Genomic DNA, 17,641 nt, shown 5'->3' on the forward strand with positions numbered 1-17,641 from the left:
TGCGATGCATACTAGCTCATTATGGGTTTCTCTTTCAGGATGTAAAGAAGAGAAAAAATTTTTTTTCTTGGTGTACAACCTCTTTAACAACACAAGGAACGGAAGATTGAACAAAAATAACACTGCTTTGTCTATTTTTGCCTCCTGATTAAGCAAGAGAGACATTTTACTGAATTAGAGGCTGCCATGAAAAGAACATCAATTTTCTGAAAATTCAGAAGGCAGAATTTCAGAGTCTATTTTTACATGTTATTCAGTTGGTAGGAATGCATGCTATTTCACAAGCATGCAAGGCCTCCTGTGACCAGAGAAAGCCGTTTAGTTTGGCAGTCTGGAGAATTTTAAGTAGCTGAGGGAAAGGGATCCAATTCTGTACCTGTAATAAAGACATGAACCAGAGGGCAGGATGACAATTAGAAGATTGTTTTAAGTACAGTGTTACGGTTTTATTTAACCAATGCATTGCAGGTGGAAAAAGGAATCAGTCATACAGAAATTTACACTATGGAAATCTAGATCAGTATTTCTCAATCTACAGTGGGTAAAGAAAAGAATCACCCCTCTTTAATCCCATTTTATTGCTTTGCAGCCTGAAATGGAGGCAGACCCAGTTTTTGGGTTATCCAGCTGTATTTAACCACTTCAGATCCAGAAGGTTTTACCCCCTAATGACCAGGCCATTGTTTGCGATACAGTGCTGTGTTGTTTTAACTGACAATTGCGCGATCATGCAACGCTGCACCCAAATAAAATTGATGTCCTTTTTTTCCCACAAATAGAGCTTTCTTTTGGTGGTATTTGATCACCTCTGTGCTATAAACAAATAACAATTTTGAAAAAAAAAGAAAGAAAATATATATATTTTTTACTTTCTGCTATAAAAAAATTCCCAATAAAAAAAATAATAATAATTTTACAATTTTTAATTCTTTCATCATTTTAGGCAAATTTGTATTCTGCTAGAGATTTTTGGTTAAAAAAAAAAAAAAATCCCAATAAGAGTATAATGATTGGTTTGCGCAAAAGTTATGGCGTCTATAAACTAGGGGAAAGATTTGTCATTTTTAGTTATTTTTTTTACTAGTAATGGCGGCCATGAGAGATTTTTAGCGGGACTGAGACATTGTGGCGGACAGATCAGACACCTAACTGACATTTGACACTTTTGGGAGGACCAGTGATATTACTACAGTAATCAGTGCTACAAATATGCACTGTTACTGTACTAATGAAACTGGAAAGGGAAGGGGTTAACACCAGGGGCAATCAAAGGGTTAAATGTGTCCCTAGGTGGTGCTTTCTAACTGTGTAGAGGGAGGGGCTTGCTGAATGAACACAGAGACCTGTGTTTCTAAATAAGAGGATGCTGTGCCCTGTGTTCATTACTGAAAGAACAGCGGTCTACTGTGTTTACAAAAGGCAGACCTCCGTTCTGTTTCCACGGGGGGAGAGATCGCAGGTGCACCTGCCAGACCCGCAGTTCAGCTTCCCTCGTGGCAAATGGGCGCACACACACCCCCACTCGCGGTCCCGCGGAGCGACATACAGTTACATAGTTTCGGGGGACAGAGCCGACCTGCCGCAGTATATGTACTTCTGGCAGTCGGCAAGTGGTTAATCAGTGCAACTTAGAACAGCCAAGTGTTCAAGATAACACCATGTCAGGGAAAAAAAAAAAAAATGTGAAATTCAAAAAAAAAAAAAAAAAAAAAAAAAAAAAGGATTACCCTCTTGTGTCAGTATTTTGTTAAACTACCTTTTGCTTAAAGTACAGCCTTTAGTCTGTTGGGTTATGTCTCTACTAACTTTGCAACATTTGTCCACTCTTGTCTGCAGAACTGCTCAAGTTCAGTTAAAATTTGATGGTGACGGTTTGTGGACTGCAGTCTTTGATTTTCAATGGGATTTAAGTCTGGGCTCTGACTAGGTCATGCGAGGACATTCACCTTTTTCTCCTACAACCAAGGTGTGGTCATTTTTACTGTGTGCTTTGGGTCATGTTGGAAGGTAAACCTTATTCCCACTGACAACTTTCTGGCAGAGCAGCAGCAGATTTTCCTTAAGAATTTAACAGTATTCTGCCCCATCCATTTTTCCTTCTATCCTGACAAGTGCTCCAGTCCCTGGTGCAGAGAAACGCCCCCATAATAGGATATCACCACCTCCATGCTTTACTGTAGGAATGGTGTTATTTGGATGTTGAACTGGATTGGATTTCTGCCAGACATGCCATTTGGAGTTGAGGTAAATTATTTCAATTTTAGTCTCATCTGACCAGAACACCCTTTTTCATGTGGTCTCAGAATCTTCAAGGTGCATTTTGGCAAAGCTCTCTCATGACTGCATGTGGCCTTTCTTGAGAAGTGGCTTCTTTTTTTAAATCCTTCCATACAAGCCACATTTGGGCTAACTTTACAGTTTTCTTATTTTTTTAAATTAAAAAAAAAAAAAAAAAAGTATTTTTCCCAAACAAATTGTGTTTGTAAGACCGCTGAGCAAATACAGTGTGACCTAGTATTGAAACGATCTCCATTTTATTCTCTAGAGTTTCTGCTAAGATAGATAGAATGTTTGGGGGTTCTAAGTAATTTTTAAGCAAAAAAATATTGATTTTTAACTTGTAAAGGAGTTGGCATTATTTTATGGGCACTTCTATCTAACTACCTCTAGGTACTCTCCCTCTGAACTGGAGGGGTATTTAAAAGGGATATCCTTTCCTACACTTACCTCAAAAGCAAGGAATTGCAAGCAGCGGTTGCCACATTTCCTAACTATAAAGTACCAAGGGAAGAGAAGTCTCCCGTGGAAATATACAAACAGTATGCAGAGGTTCTACTACCGAAACTACTGAAGGTCTTTAATGCGTCAAGGGGACAGGAACTCTTACCCCCTTCTATGTCGAAATGGAAGTGATTACTCCATTAACTCTGAGCACCAATACCTAGGCTTAGCTAATAGTTAGATATTACTCTGTAGCAATGATATAGGCCTACAAGTGCTTGGGTCCACTAAATCCTTACCAGGTTTCAAGAGCAGAACGATATTGGCTTTACACATAGAAGGGGGTAAAGGCCCGTACACACGTACCGATCGTCGGCCGAAAAGCTTCGGCCGACGACCGATCTGCCGATTGTAGGCTTGTTAGTATGATGCTTCCGACAGCCGACAGCGCACATTCGGCCGAAAAGAATCTGTCATGCGAGCATTAAAATTTTTGTATGCCGACACCAGAGCGGCCGATTGTTCGCCAGTCAGTACAGAATTCGGCCGACAGACCGCAGATTTGCAAGACTGGGCATGCTCAGAAAAGAAAAAACACAGGGAAAGTTAACCATTACATGACATCACTTCTGCAGTCGGCTGTAGTCGGCAGACAAAATTCTTGTGCAGTCTTTTGCACTTTTCAACAGACACCGACAGCCCGGGGACAAAAGACGGCCGATCTGTCGGCCGACGATCGTTACGTGTGTACGGGGCTTTAGAGTCCTGTTCCCTTGCCCCAGCTATACATTGTCATGAGGGTATACCTCACTCCATAGAGAGAGATCGCATATTATGTGCTTTTTACCAACTCAAATATGCACAAGGTATAAGGGAGACCATGGAGATCTAATACACCTACTATGGAAGTGCCCCAAGTTGCATATGTATTGGAAAGGGGTGGTGGACACTCTGAACAGAGTCTACCAAGTTTCCTTACTAATGGATCCCAAGCCTTGCTTACTTAGCATATTAGATGAATTTGATTGAGAGATGAATTTGATTGAGAGAATTAAACTAGGGGCAATTGTGAGAACCATGTTTTTGGCACGTAAGCTTATAATAATTCACTGGAAGTCTGAAAATCCTTCTATAGTAAAAAGGAATGGATCACGGCAGTGGGCAATACTAAGAGGATAGAAAAAAGTTAATTACCAACGCAGGGGAAAAGTCAGGCTTGATGACAATTTTTTGGCAAGGAACCCAGAAGGCCCCTAGTTGAAAAAGGCTGATCTAGATGTCTGGCAATAATGAGTGTGGAGAATGTTACAGAGCATTTACTTTTTCTTGGGGTATTAAACTCCATTTTCAAAAAATTTCTGACAGGTAAGGTTTTTAATGACAGAGGAGACCCTATCGTCTCTGTCATAAATGGTTCCCTCTGCCAGTCAGTGGTCACGTACACAGCTTAGCATACATTTAAAAAGGCACCTGCTCTGTGCTGTAAGGATGCGACTCCTGTGCGCATGCATTGGAGTCACATCATTATGGCCTGACCAGTCAAAGGGCTGAAAAGACAGTACCTGGAAGGAAGACCAGGCGAAGATGGAAGCACCTAGGACCAGCAGGAAACCTCACAATCGCAAAGAAGAAGAGCACCTGTAGCAGATAGGTCTGCCAAATGGTGCAAATATGCAATGCATATTATAACAAAAAAAAAAAAAAAACACTTTTTTTTTTAAAGCAGGTTTTAAAGCGAAGTATGGCCAAAGTTTTTTTGGCCATGCTTCTCTTGTGGGTCACATGAGTGCACTTACTTTTGCACTCCTGTGACTCAGTCAGCTTATAACAAGCTGCTCCAGGCTCTGGAGGGATCCGGATCATCATATGGTCAGGATACACCCAGCTGGCTCCAACTCTAACTGCACGGCTGAGAGCCGGAGCCAGTTACAACCACCCTTCTACAGCCCAGTGCTCAAATAAATGCAGGAGGGGCAGAGCAGAGAGTGGTTACTGACAGTCACTGCTCTCCTCTAAGAGAGAGAAATGCGATCAATGGTCATGCGGGACAGCTGCAGCATAGGAGTGGAGTATGTGTTTTTTTTTTTTTTTTAAACCGCAAACTTCTACCACTTTAACTAAAAGTCTCTGCTTTTACTGCACTCTGGCTGCCTGTATGAAGGAGCCTGCAAAGTTTTAAACAGGTGACCGAGCCACGGTTTTACTGCCCCTCAACCGCCCATCTAAATTCTACTGATGCACCTGAATGGTGCTGTACACAGGCAATTTTACCTGGGCTTGAAGAGTTTGACAGGTGGCATGGGCTGTCAAACACGCCCATTAGCGTGCCGCATCCAAATGCTTATTTAGGATTATGATGTTAAAAAAAAAAAAAAGCAGAGGTAGCATGATCTCCTGAACACCAGCCAGCCCCTGCTCTACCGCACTCTAAAAAGGATATTTTTCAGAACGCAGTAATCAAGCATGTTTCAGTGGGTGCTGGCATGGGAATCTCGCTTATCACTTAGCAGCTTAGAGGGACTAACATCAAACAGTACATATACAGAGGGAAATTAAACTAGTATTAAATACTCCCATGTTTTATTTAAAATATTCTAAGTACTCCCACACGCAGAGAGTGCTAGGGACAGAGCACTGTCCATCACTTGTGTTGAGGAAAGTGGCTTGCTACCAGGGCTGTCTTTTTCTGTGGGCGCACGTAGTGTAATAGTGCCAGTCTGGAGCCCGCATGTAAAAGGTGGCTCTGCGGGACTCTGTAAGGGAATGGAGCCACTCAAAAAAAGGTACCACAAAAGAACATTTTGAGACATGGCATTGAATGCAAGTACAGGCTTAAAAAGAAAGGCAAACATGGTAGTGCCAAAGTCTGCAGCTCTTAAGTCTTTTTGTTAGTTTTTTTTTTTTTTTTTTTAAGCAGAGGCCCTAAAGAATAAAATGGTGGGTTTTGCAATTTTCTTCGTTAGTCACACTGTATTTGTGCATCCGTTTTTCAAACGCAATTGTTTGGTAAAAAATACACTTTTTTTTGCATTAAAATAAAGTCATACCCAATTGTTTCGTAAAATATAAAATTATGTTATGCCATGTAAATAGATATCGAACAGGTCATGCTTTAAAATTGTGCACGCTTGTGGAATGGTGACAAACTACGGTACTTAAAACTATCCATAGGCGACATGTTGAAAGACTTTACAGGTTACCAATTTAAAGTTACACAGAAAGTCTGGTGCTAGAATTATTGATCTCACTCGGAGGTTCGTGGCAATACCTCACATTGGTGGTGTGATCGTAGTTTACGTACCGACAGGTTTGTTCGCCTGTGGGACAGGGGTGCTTTTAAAACGAAAAAACACACACACACACTTTATTTACACAGTCTCTATTTTTTTTTAATCACTTTTATTGCTATCACAAGGATTGTAAACCTTGTGACAGCAATAGGCAGTGGCAGGTCCTCTTTATGGAGAGATCTGAGGTCTGGGGGTCCCCAGAGCTCCTCTTCGGGAAGGGGGCTGTAAAAGCAATCTGGTGGCCAATTAGCCACTAGGATTGTGATTACTTAAAACTGCATCAGCTGGAGAAAACAACACAGGATGAAGCCTGTAGCTGCAGCCATCATCTAAGTATACCACTTTTAAAGTGGTTAAGGGTTTGATAACACTGTAAAGCTTATGGAAACCTTGATCAAGTATAGCTACTGTGGCCATGAAAGTGGCACTAAACTCTGAATACAGAAAAAAAAAAAAAAAAAAAAAAAGTATATTCAATCATGTATTCCTAATTCAAACACAGCCATTCTATTGCGCTCAGCTTGCGCCAAGTCTACGAATTCCCCCCCATCTGTGATCTGACTTCCTGTGGCTACATTCATTCTCTATGGTTCTGTATGTGGGAATTTAGCCACCCTCTGATACTTGCTCCTGAGAAGGACTGTGGGATTTGTAGTGTGCATAGAGACATACACATGACTGGAACTAACATGCACTTATTGAACAAGAACTGAAAAGATCTTTTGAAGAAAATGGCTCTCAAGTATAAAACAGCCATATATAAACTTGACTATACTGTATGTAAGCCATTTACCCCTTCTCACTGGCTTAACTAATTTTTAAAAGAGGAGAGTCCTTTGAATAAATAGATGCCAAACTTCAAAATTGTGCATGCTTGTGAAACAGCAAAAAAAGACTATAATAACCAAAATTATCCATTTAAAACCCTTTACAGTTCATATTGGGTCTATAACTTTTCCTCTTATGGTGATGTGTGCAGCAATACCTAATGTGCAGCACAAACACCTTTTAAACATATGCAGGTGTGTTTGGAGGCGTTTTAAAAATAAAGTGTAAAGTTGTGAAAAAAAAAAAACTTTATTTTTAAATGATTTTAAAATTTATTTTCACTTCATTAAGTCAAGGAAAGCTTCTGCCTTTGCTGCTACCTGGATCATTTTTACTAAGCAGCCGGCAGCTTGCTTGAATAAAGTAGATCCTACAACTGCTGTAGCTTACCTCCCATTACTGCACTAATAAAAGGGTGAATAGAAGCAACTACATTACAGGTTTGATATGACATCTGCATACAGAAATTAAAGGCATCCTCAAATCATCCAAACAATGTTGACTGGGTCACGTCTAACCACGACATTTGTTCTATGGTTAAGCTGAGTGACATTCAAAGCTTGCAGAGTGCTTTCTGCATTCAAACATCAATTTCTTTTTCAAGATGTTGCCAATGAATTTGCTTGAGTTGAGAAATTATCCAAGAATTCAGGAAAGATAGCTTTACCATGGATAGGTTATGAACAATTCAGACATGGTTTTAAAAGCCATTAAACAAGCTTTTAACATTTAGAAGGCTGTTGGAAAATATCTGTCTTCAGGAATTTAAAAAAAAAAAAAAAAATATTCTATGCTACTCCTTGGCACTAGAAGCTCGGCTCTGTAGCTCATTTTTGTGCCAAAAAAGTAAAAATAACAATCTCCCCAGTATCTTTAACCTGAGCTATTTTTACTTGTCGAGCAGACCAACACTTACCCTTTTTCCTTAACCGTAATGCGCATCCCCTAAAAACACGTAAAAGGCAAACTCCAACTTTAGCGACACCTTACATGCGTATTTAGGGTGTAGCATGTTGATTAGCAACAAAGAATGAAAGTCAGATTCCTAAAACAGTCTGAACTAAAAAAAAAAAAAAAAAAAAAAAAAAATAATAACAAATATATACATACATATACACACACACAGCTGAATTTTACCCATAACAACTTGATAAAAAATTGTTTAGCAAGAAACATACATTCAACATTAATTAGTGTGTGATGTAAATTGTCTCCAGCATTGCTCCTGTTTATTCCTCCTTGAGGCGGCCATTTTGCTAAATCCCAGAGCCCCTGAACAGCAGTAAACCATAAAGCAGAACTAAACCAGTTGATTTAACGGTTTACCACTTGCTGCCAAATCACGTACCTGTACATCACTGGCTTCAACTGGTCATACCGGAGTGTTGCCTGCAGCTGCAGACTTCACCACGGTACAGTTTTTTTTAGAGCGATCGGCTGGCTTTGTGAGAACCAATGCGGCTAAACAGCCGCTCGGCTGTTATTCCAAGCATCGGTTGGCCAGAGACCCGAACAAAGCCGGAAATGGCTTTGATTGGGTCTTGGATGTAGTAACCCGGATGCGTCATCACGATAACACTTCCGGTTTACTCGGAAGTCAATGACGCCAGTTTTTAAAAATCGAAAGCATTCAAAAACACCTTGGCGCTGTGAATACTGTCAAGTGCATAGGAGGAGTTTGGGGACTTCTAGACCCCAGATCCCTCCAGAAAGAGTACCTGTCACTGTCTATTACTGTCACAAGGGATGTTTACATTCCTTATGACAGCAAAAAAGTGATCAAAATGTTTAATGTAAAAAGAAATAATATTGAAAGCACCCCATCCCTCTGTGCTCACACGCATAAGCAAACACATACATAAGTCGTGCCTGCAAATGTTAACGGTATTCAAACCACACGTGTGTGGTATCGCCGCGATCGTTAGAGCAATAATTCTAGTGAAAGACCTCCTCTAACTCTAAACAGATAACCATTAGAAATTTTTAAACATCGCCTTCGGTGTAACAGCTTTCATATTATACAAAAAAAAAAATTGGAATAAACTTTAGTGTTTTGTTTTAATCAGTGAAGTGTATTTTTCCAAAAAAAGGACCACTGCACAAATATAGTGCGATGTAAAATATTGCAACGCCATTTTATTCTCCAGGGTTTCTGTTGAAATATACATTTTTTTTTTTTTTTTTTAGCAGAAACCCTGGAGAATAAAATTAAATATACATTTTTTTTATTTTATTCTCCAGGGTTTCTGCTGAAAAAAAAAAAAAGTATATTTTTATATCCATCTATCTTCACACACACGTGACACACACACACACACACACACACACACTTGTAAGCAAAAGGACAGGTCTTCAAGTGGTTAAAAGAAGCAGTTACATTCCTGGAATGCCTGGATTGTCACATTTGTTTGTGTCCTCAACCAAATTGTCAAACCATTAACATGTCTGGTGTCATAACTGATCACATATGCAGCATCATGGCAGTTGCAGATCAAACAGAAGCAGCTTCCTTGGCTGTAAAGGATAGGAGGATTTAATTCTGCTTTAAGGCTGTCAGTAGGATTGGTCTCTACAAAATTCAGCAGTGCCTAAAAATGAAGAGCTACGGAGCATGTGCAGAGCAGGGTGAGACAGTCTATTACTGGATTTTAAACAGTATAGGCACTTATTTCTAATGGTTAACATAGTTATACCAGCAAAAAGGGGCCAGTCTGAAGTGATTTAGCAGGAATTAATTTTCTGACTAAAGTTCCACTTTAACCACTTTAAGACCGGAAGATTTTTCTGCTTAATGACCAGGCCCTATTTTGCAATTCGGCACTGCGTGAATTTAACGGACAATTGCGCGGTCGTGCGACACTGTACTCAATCAAAATTGACTTCATTTCCCACAAATAGAGCTTTCTTTTGGTGGTATTTGATCACCTGTGCGATTTTTATTTTTTGCGCTATAAAACAAAAAAAGAGCGACAATTTTTTGAAAAAAATAAATAATATTTTTCACATTCTGCTATATAACATTCCCAAAAATCGCAATAAGCGTATTTTGATTGGTTTGCGCAAAAGTTATTGCGTTTACTAACTACGGGAAAGATTTATATCATTTTTATTGTTTTTTTTTTTTTTTACTAGTAATGGCGGCGATCTGTGATTTTTTGCGGGACTGCGACATTGTGGCGGACAGATCGGACACCTAACTGACATTTCTGACACCTTTGGGGGTATCAGTGACATTACTACAGTAATCAATGCTAAAAATATGCACGGTTACTGTAATAATGCCATTGGCAGGGAAGGGGTTAATACTATGGGTGATCAAGGGGTTAAATGTAAGCCTAGGGGAGTGATTCTAACTGTGGGGGGGGGGGGGTTGGGCTTGTGAGACGACCAAAGAGACATGCGATCCTATATAGCAGGATCACATGGTCTCTGTGATCATCTCAGGGAGAATGATGGATGGCTGTGTTAACATCAGCTGTTTGTCCTTTTCTGTCAGCGGGGGGAGATCGCGAGTGGCGGGGCTCCACCTACACTGCCACATCATTAATTCACAGAAAACTGTGAATGATAAAACTACAAGTCCAGCAAAGGTTGCAGATGAGAGCCCTCATAGTTCATTGTCACTTCCGCCAGCTTACTAGCAGAAAGTCTGTACTGTGGTACAAGCAAGAAAGCTAAAGTAGGCATCTGCAGGACCCAGACATTGCCACTGATTGTTTGTATGATGCTTTGTAGGCTCCTGTAGGAAACAAATGCAATTATTTTTCCGTTTTCTTAAAAAGGTGAACTTGGACTCCAACCTGCCAGGTAAAAAATAGGCCAATTTTCTTTTCTTGAAGTGGAGTTCCGGCCTATTTTGCAACTTTAGCAGTGCTCGCTATGCTGATCAACAATTGGGCATTTTTTTCAGGGGTCCCTTACCTTACTTTCAGGGCATTTTTGATTGTACTTCCTCCTCCTCCCCCCCCCCCCCCGTGGCCACGGCCACCGACATCACTTCCGCCTTTGCATTGCATCCTGGGAGCTGTTTGTCATCAATCCCAGGAGGCTGGAATCAGGAAGAACTCCCAGAACACTCCCTGGAACCAGGAAGAAGGACACAGCAGATTACACTGTGGCTTCAGATGCCCACATCCAAGATGGCCACGCTCAGACAGCGTTTTTAAAAGTAAGATTTTGATTAAAATCCAATACTGTACACCTTGTAAGTATGAGAATAGCAGTTCTGTAAAGGGTGATGGATTTGTATTATAGGGGTATTTTTAGTTAAAAAAAGGTATTTGAGGCCGGAACTCAGATTTAAACAGATACAGCAGAAATGGAAAAACTGCCAGAAATATTACATTTTTTTCCACTAGCAAAAATGAAATAAACCCCAAAACAATGGCTAAAGTTAGGTTTTAACATATCTTAACTCCTAGCCCAATCGTTTAATAACCTCTGCAGCAGTATACTTACCTTATTCTAAAGCATCAGCACTGAAAATGCCAGAAATCAGTGATAAAAAAAATAAAAAGCTTGACAATCAAGCAATATAAAACAGAACTTACTCGAGTTTCCCAAGAAAATGGTGCAGAGTGTTCATCTTGCCAGGTTATATCCTGAAAAACAGAGTACTGGAATGTCAGTATGCATACGGTTACATCTTTGGAATATGTATTATGCTTTATTCAATGGGCTTGTTGAATTATCCAAAATATTCCCTGTGCAGGCACCTGCTTTACCTGTTAGAAGTCTACTGAACAAGAAACAACCCTACAAATTCAAACAACAAGAGGTGATGCATAAAAACACCAGTTGGCCAAAGCTGGATGGTAATTTCTGCAGAAAACAGTTACATATAGTAGTAGTTGAGGTTGAATAAAGACAATAGTCCATCCAGATCAACCTGTGTAGGTGTGTGTGGCCGTAATCATTTCCCATGCTCCTGAATGTTATGATCCTTGAGATGTACATCCAAGAGTCTTTTAAAAGTAACCATACTTCCCGCAGTTACTACCATTTGTGGTAGAGAATTCCACAATCTTGTAGCCCTTACTGTAAAGAACCCATTGCGTAGCCTGAGGTTAAAACGCTTCTCCTCTAATCGCATTGTATGGCCCCGTGTCCTCATGCATTGCTTGTGACTGAATAGTTTTTTCTCTATGTTGAGATCACCGTTGAGGTATTTATGAATCGCTATCATGTCCCCTCTTAGGGTCTCCTCTCCAGGGTAAATAAATCAAGAGCTTGTAAGCGCTGTTCATAATTAAGGTCCTCTAATCCCCTAATCCGTTTAGTTGCTTTTCTCTGGACTCTTTCCAGCTCCAACACATCCCTTCTGAGGACTGGTGACAAGAACTGGACAGAATTCTCCAGATGCGGAGAGTGGCAGGATTAGAGTTTTATCTCTGGAATACATCCCCTTCCTTATGCATGCTAATATCCTGCCGGCTTTGGCAGCTGCAGCTTGACATTGCATGCTATTGTTAAGTCTATCTTCTACCAAGACCCCCAGATCATTCTCCATTTTTGATTCCCCCAGAGTTTCACCCCCTAAAGTGTATTGTGCTTTTATGTTTTTAGTCCCAAAGTGCAATACCTTACACTTCTCCACATTAAACCTCATTTGCCATGTAGTTGCCCACTCTGCGATTTTGCTCAGGTCATTCTGTAAGATTCCTGCCTCACGATGTGAAGGTATCGCCCTGCTTAATTTTGTGTCATCTGCAAAAACTGAAGTTGAGCTACTAATCCTGTCCTCAAGGCTATTTATGAATAAATTAAACCAGATTGGTCCCAGGACTGAGCCTTTGGGGACCCCACTTTCTACCTCAGACCAGTCTGAGTATGCGTTATTTATTACCACCCTTTGGACATGCCCCTTTAACCAATTCCGTATCCAAGAGCAGACCTTGTGGTCGATGCCTGCAGACCTTATTTTATATATTAAGCGTTTGTGGGGAACTGTATAAAACGCCTTAGCAAAATCTAGGTACGCCACATCCACAGGTCTCCCACTATCTAGCTCAGTGTTTCTCAACTCCAGGTCCTCAGGGCACACTAACAGGGCAGATTTTAAGTATTACCTTGGGGAGATGCAGACTAGAATACTTCAATCATTGAGCAGCATGATATCACCTGTGATGTATTTCAGTTTTTTTGCAAACCTGGCCTGTTAGTGTGCTCTGAGAACCGGAGTTGAGAAACACTGATCTAGCTTACAGCTCACCTCCTTGTAGAATGTTAACAGATTGGTTTGACAAGAACGCCCTTTTGTAAACCCGTGCTGATTACTGCGGATGATGTTGTTCTCTTTAGCAAACTCTTGGATATGGTCCCTTATCATCCCTTCCGGAAGTTTCCATACAATGGACGTCAGGCTGACCGGCCTATAATTTCACGTGATATGCATCTACCCTTTTTTTAATATCGTTATCACGTTAGCTTTCCTCCAATCACCAGGTACAGTTCCTGTCAAAATACTATCAGCAAAGATCAGGAACAGTGGTCTAGATATAACCTTACTAAGTTCTTTGAGTATTCTCGGATGTACGCTATCCGGGCCTGGTGATTTACTGGTGTTATTATCCAGCCTTTCCCTGATTTCACCCTCTGTTAGCCATAGCGGCAAGTCCAGTGAAGTACTGCTAACCAAACAGTCATGGTCAGTGTACCCCTCCTTTTCTTGTGTAAAGCCAGAGGAGAGGAAAGCATTTAGCACGGTTGCCTTCTCTGTGTCCTCTATAACCATCCTCCCCTCATCGTTAATTAGGTGGGCAACATGCTCTGACTGCGTTTTTTTGCTGTTAATATATTTAAAGAATTTCTTAGGGTTCTTTTTACTATCCTCTGCTATTTGTCTCTCGAAGTTGATTTTAAACATTCTGATTCCGTATTTACATTTCTTATTTAATGCCTTGTAATGCTGGAAAGCCGATAATGTGCACTCCGCTTTATATTTCTTGAAGGCCATTTTTTCTCCCTAATAAGTTTTGTTACATTACGGTTTAGCCACCCCGGCTTGGCTTTGGCTCTTGTAAATGTATTTCCCATAGGAATGCACTGTAAGATGCTTTTGTTTAATATGTCCCTAAAGCATTCCCATTTTTTCGCCATTGTCAGTGTTCCTAGGGTTTGGTCCCAGTTTATTTTCTCTATCACTGAGCACAGTTTGGGAAAGTTTGCCCTTCTGAAGTTTAGGGTTCTTATGATGCACTCTTGCCTTGCTATATTGTGATTTACGCTAAATGTGATCATTCTGTGATCGGTAGAACCCAAGTTGTCCTGGACTCCTACATCTGAGATTAGATCTGGGTCATTAGTAATTAATAGATCTAACACTGCATTATTTCTAGTAGGAGAATCCACCGAGACATGTAGTTGTCCTGTAAGGTTTCCATGAAGAGACGGGCCTTTGGCGAGTGTGCAGTCCCCTCTTCCCAGTCAATGTCGGGATAATTGAAGTCCCCTAATATGATGACTGATCCCAGCTTTGCCGCGTTACCCAACAGTGATATAAATTCCAGCTCTACCTCCTCCCTTTGGTTGGGCGGCCTATAACAAACCCCCACAAAAACGTTCCCCTTTACTTCTTCACTATAGAGTTCTACCCACACGGATTCTAACTCCGTACTCATCTCTTCCATAATATCACTCCTCTCTACCACCCTTACATTATTCTTGACATAGAGATATACCCCTCCCCCTCTTTTTCCTTCCCTGTCCTTCCTATACACAGAATACCCGTTGTGTGAGGGGATCAAACCAAGTTTCTGTTATTCCCACCAGGTCTATGTCCTCCTCATGTACTATCATTTCCAACTCATCCATTTTATTAGTTAGGCTTCTGGCATTTGCATATAACCCTTAGTTTTGTGGATAGTGAATAGTGCTTAATTTTTTTCTGTTTGTGTTTGGTATACGGTTTGTCCGCACGGCCCCCCCTATTGTAGACGTTACAGACCTACTGTCGCTGTTGACCCCAACAATAACTTCTGTCCTTTGCTCCCTCCTAACTGATGCTACCTCTGAGCCCCCCCCCCCCCCAACTCCTAGTTTAAAAGCCCCTCCATTGTTTTGGCCACAACCTGTCTAACCTTTCTTGAGTCTTGGCCCTCCTCCTTCCTGGAGCCGCCGCTCCCATGGGGGCGGGCACCTGCTCCAGTACTGCCACCCCCGAGCGGATATCCCCATCATCATGCAACTTGGCATATTTGTTAGGGTGTACCAACTCAGGATTGGCCTCCCTAGCGCTCTTCCCCTCCTAATGGTCACCCAACTGCCTACCTCTGGTGCCTGCGTCTCCTCTTCTCCTCCTTCCGCTATGCTGGCCCCTGTAGCACCTGCTGGGTAACGTCCAAGCTCCTTTCCAGGTTGTTGATGCTACGCAGGGTTGCTACCTTTTTCTCTAGATCCAGGATCTGGGCTTCCAGGGAAACAAGTCACTTACATCTTGCACAGCAGTATTGGCCCTTGATTGGTTCATCAAGGAATGCATACATGCAGCAAGAAGTGCACTGAGTGGCATCCCCAATCCTGACGGACATTATTGCCCTCTACTCTACGGGGATAATTACTAGAACGACCTGCTATTCTTTAACTACACTATCTCCATCTTTCCTGTTACTAACCCGTAGGTTACTCACCGGTCGCTAAGATACTCACCAGTCGCTGAGGTACCCACCAGTCGCTAAGGTACTCAGTCGCTAGGCTCACACTTTATGCGAGACTATGTGTAACTCGCACACTTTCCAAGCATCTGTAGCAAAAACGTGCTGTGGTTAGCAGAGGTGTGGGGCTGCCACGAATTCTTGGCAGCGCCATTTCCCGTGCTGGGGACCTCATAGCATTGTGTGGTTTCCCTGAGGCTGCGATTTTGGGTAAGGTTCAGGGATTTTTTCCCTGCATTTTTCACCTACAACAAGAGGCCATCTAGATATAGGCAAGACTTTGCTTCCTCGTATCAGATACTACTGCAAGGGGGCAGTAGTGACATCACCAAATTTTACTCTTGATCTTATGAGCCTAGCAGTCACAGGCAGGAGTGGCATAGAGCTCACATTACAGATATGCATGCCAGAAAGCACACTGGTAATTTTCAGGAGGAATTCCAGATAAGTCAATTTTCAGGTTATTGCTTAGGCACAATTAACTAAATATATTAGGGAATATTTAATAACAATCATAAAAATTATAATTATTCTATAAAACAATGCAAAACATACATTTTTGGAGTTTAGGTCCACTTTAATAGGAGGTGCACCAACGGCACTGGTGTTGGAGCAGGAAGAGGGGATTAATCACTCTTTCCACTCATTCAACTTTGGGTTTAATTTTTCGCTTGAGATTTGCAAGCAACAGGCTTTTTTCCACAAAGTAGTTAAACAGCAGCCAATAGTTCCATCTGCTTGCTAAAAAGAGGTTCTTATAAAAAAAAAAAAAAACTTATGCAGTAAAAATTTAAAATAAACCCTTTGCAAACACATTGGATCTCAATGGGGAAAAAAATTATGCTGGATATCTATACTGATATGGACTGGGTAATGTGTTACAATCAAAAGGATGCCACATCGTTTGATGGAAATTAAAATCAACCTACAGAGGGCTGAATTTAAAGACAAGTCAAAAGGGAAAAAAAAAGGAAGAAGGATGGAGCAGGCAAGTCCATTTTGCTGCAATGAAATTGCAGCAACTCAAAAACGGTGCTCAGTAGTTTGTATGGCTCCCACGTGCTTGCATGCATGCCTGACAGTGTCAGGGAATGCTCCTAATGAGACGATTGGATGGTTTCCTGGGGCATTTCCTCCCAGATCTGGACCAGGGCATCACTGAGCTCCTGAACAGACTGAGGTGGAACCTGGCGGCTTTGGATGGGCTAAAACAATGTCCCAGAGGTGTTCTATTGGATTTAGGTCAGGGGAGGATGGGGGCCATTTAATGGTATAAAAAAAATTCCTTCAGCCTCCAGGAACTGACTGCATACTCTGGCCACATGAGGCCGGGCATGGTCATGCACCTGGAGGAATCCAGGATTCACTGCACCAGCGTAGGGTCGGACAATAGGTCCAAAGATTTCATGCCAATACCCAATGACAGTCAGAGTGCCATTTTGTAGTGTGTGTGTGAGATTATATATATGAGGTCTGTGCGTCCCTCTATGAATATTCCACCCCCCCCCCCCCCCCCCAAGACCATTACTGACCCACCACCAAACTGGTCATGCTGAACGATGTTACAGGCAGTATAACGTTCTCAGTAGCTTTTCCAGATCCTTTCAGGTCTGTCCCATGTGCTCAGGGTGAACCTGCTCTCAACTGTGAAAGGGTACAGAGGCACCAATGATGGACCTGCCTATTCTGGTGTTCAATGGCAAATGCCAATCAAGCTCCACGATGCCGGGCAGTGAGCCCAGGGCCCACTAGAAGATGTCAGGCCCTCAGACCACCCTCATGAAGTCTGTCTCTGATTGTTTGGTCAGAGACATTCACACCGGTGGCCTGCTGGAGGTCATTTTGAAGGGGCTCTGGCAGACTGGCAGTGCTCATTCTGTTCCACCTTGCCCAAAGGAGCAGATACTGGTACCGCTGATGGGTTTAGGACCTTTCACAGACCTGTCTAGCTCTCCTAGAGTAACTGTCTCCTGGAATCTCCTCCATGCTCTTGAACCTGTGCTAGGAGACACAGCAAAGCTTCTGGCAATTATTTATATTGATGTGCAATCCTGGAGGAGTTGGACTGCCTGTGCACCCTCTATAGGGTCCAGGTATCGCCTCATGCTACCAGTAGTGATACTGACCCTACCCAAATGCATAACTCATGAA

General features: G+C 41.7%; 1 protein-coding gene across 1 annotated transcript in view; it reads right to left on the reverse strand.

Moving 5' to 3' along the window:
• Positions 1-17,641, reverse strand: part of LOC309551630 (uncharacterized protein C1orf198) — a 59,789-nt gene that overhangs the window by 27,418 nt on the left and 14,730 nt on the right. Inside the window, exon 2 of the mRNA XM_082252292.1 lies at positions 11,390-11,440. Within this exon, the coding sequence (XP_082108418.1) occupies positions 11,390-11,440 (51 nt within the window). The remainder of the gene's footprint in view (positions 1-11,389; positions 11,441-17,641) is intronic.

This window comes from Pelophylax lessonae, assembly GCF_965119305.1.
Source record: "Pelophylax lessonae genome assembly, chromosome: 3".
Lineage (NCBI taxonomy): Eukaryota > Metazoa > Chordata > Amphibia > Anura > Ranidae > Pelophylax > Pelophylax lessonae.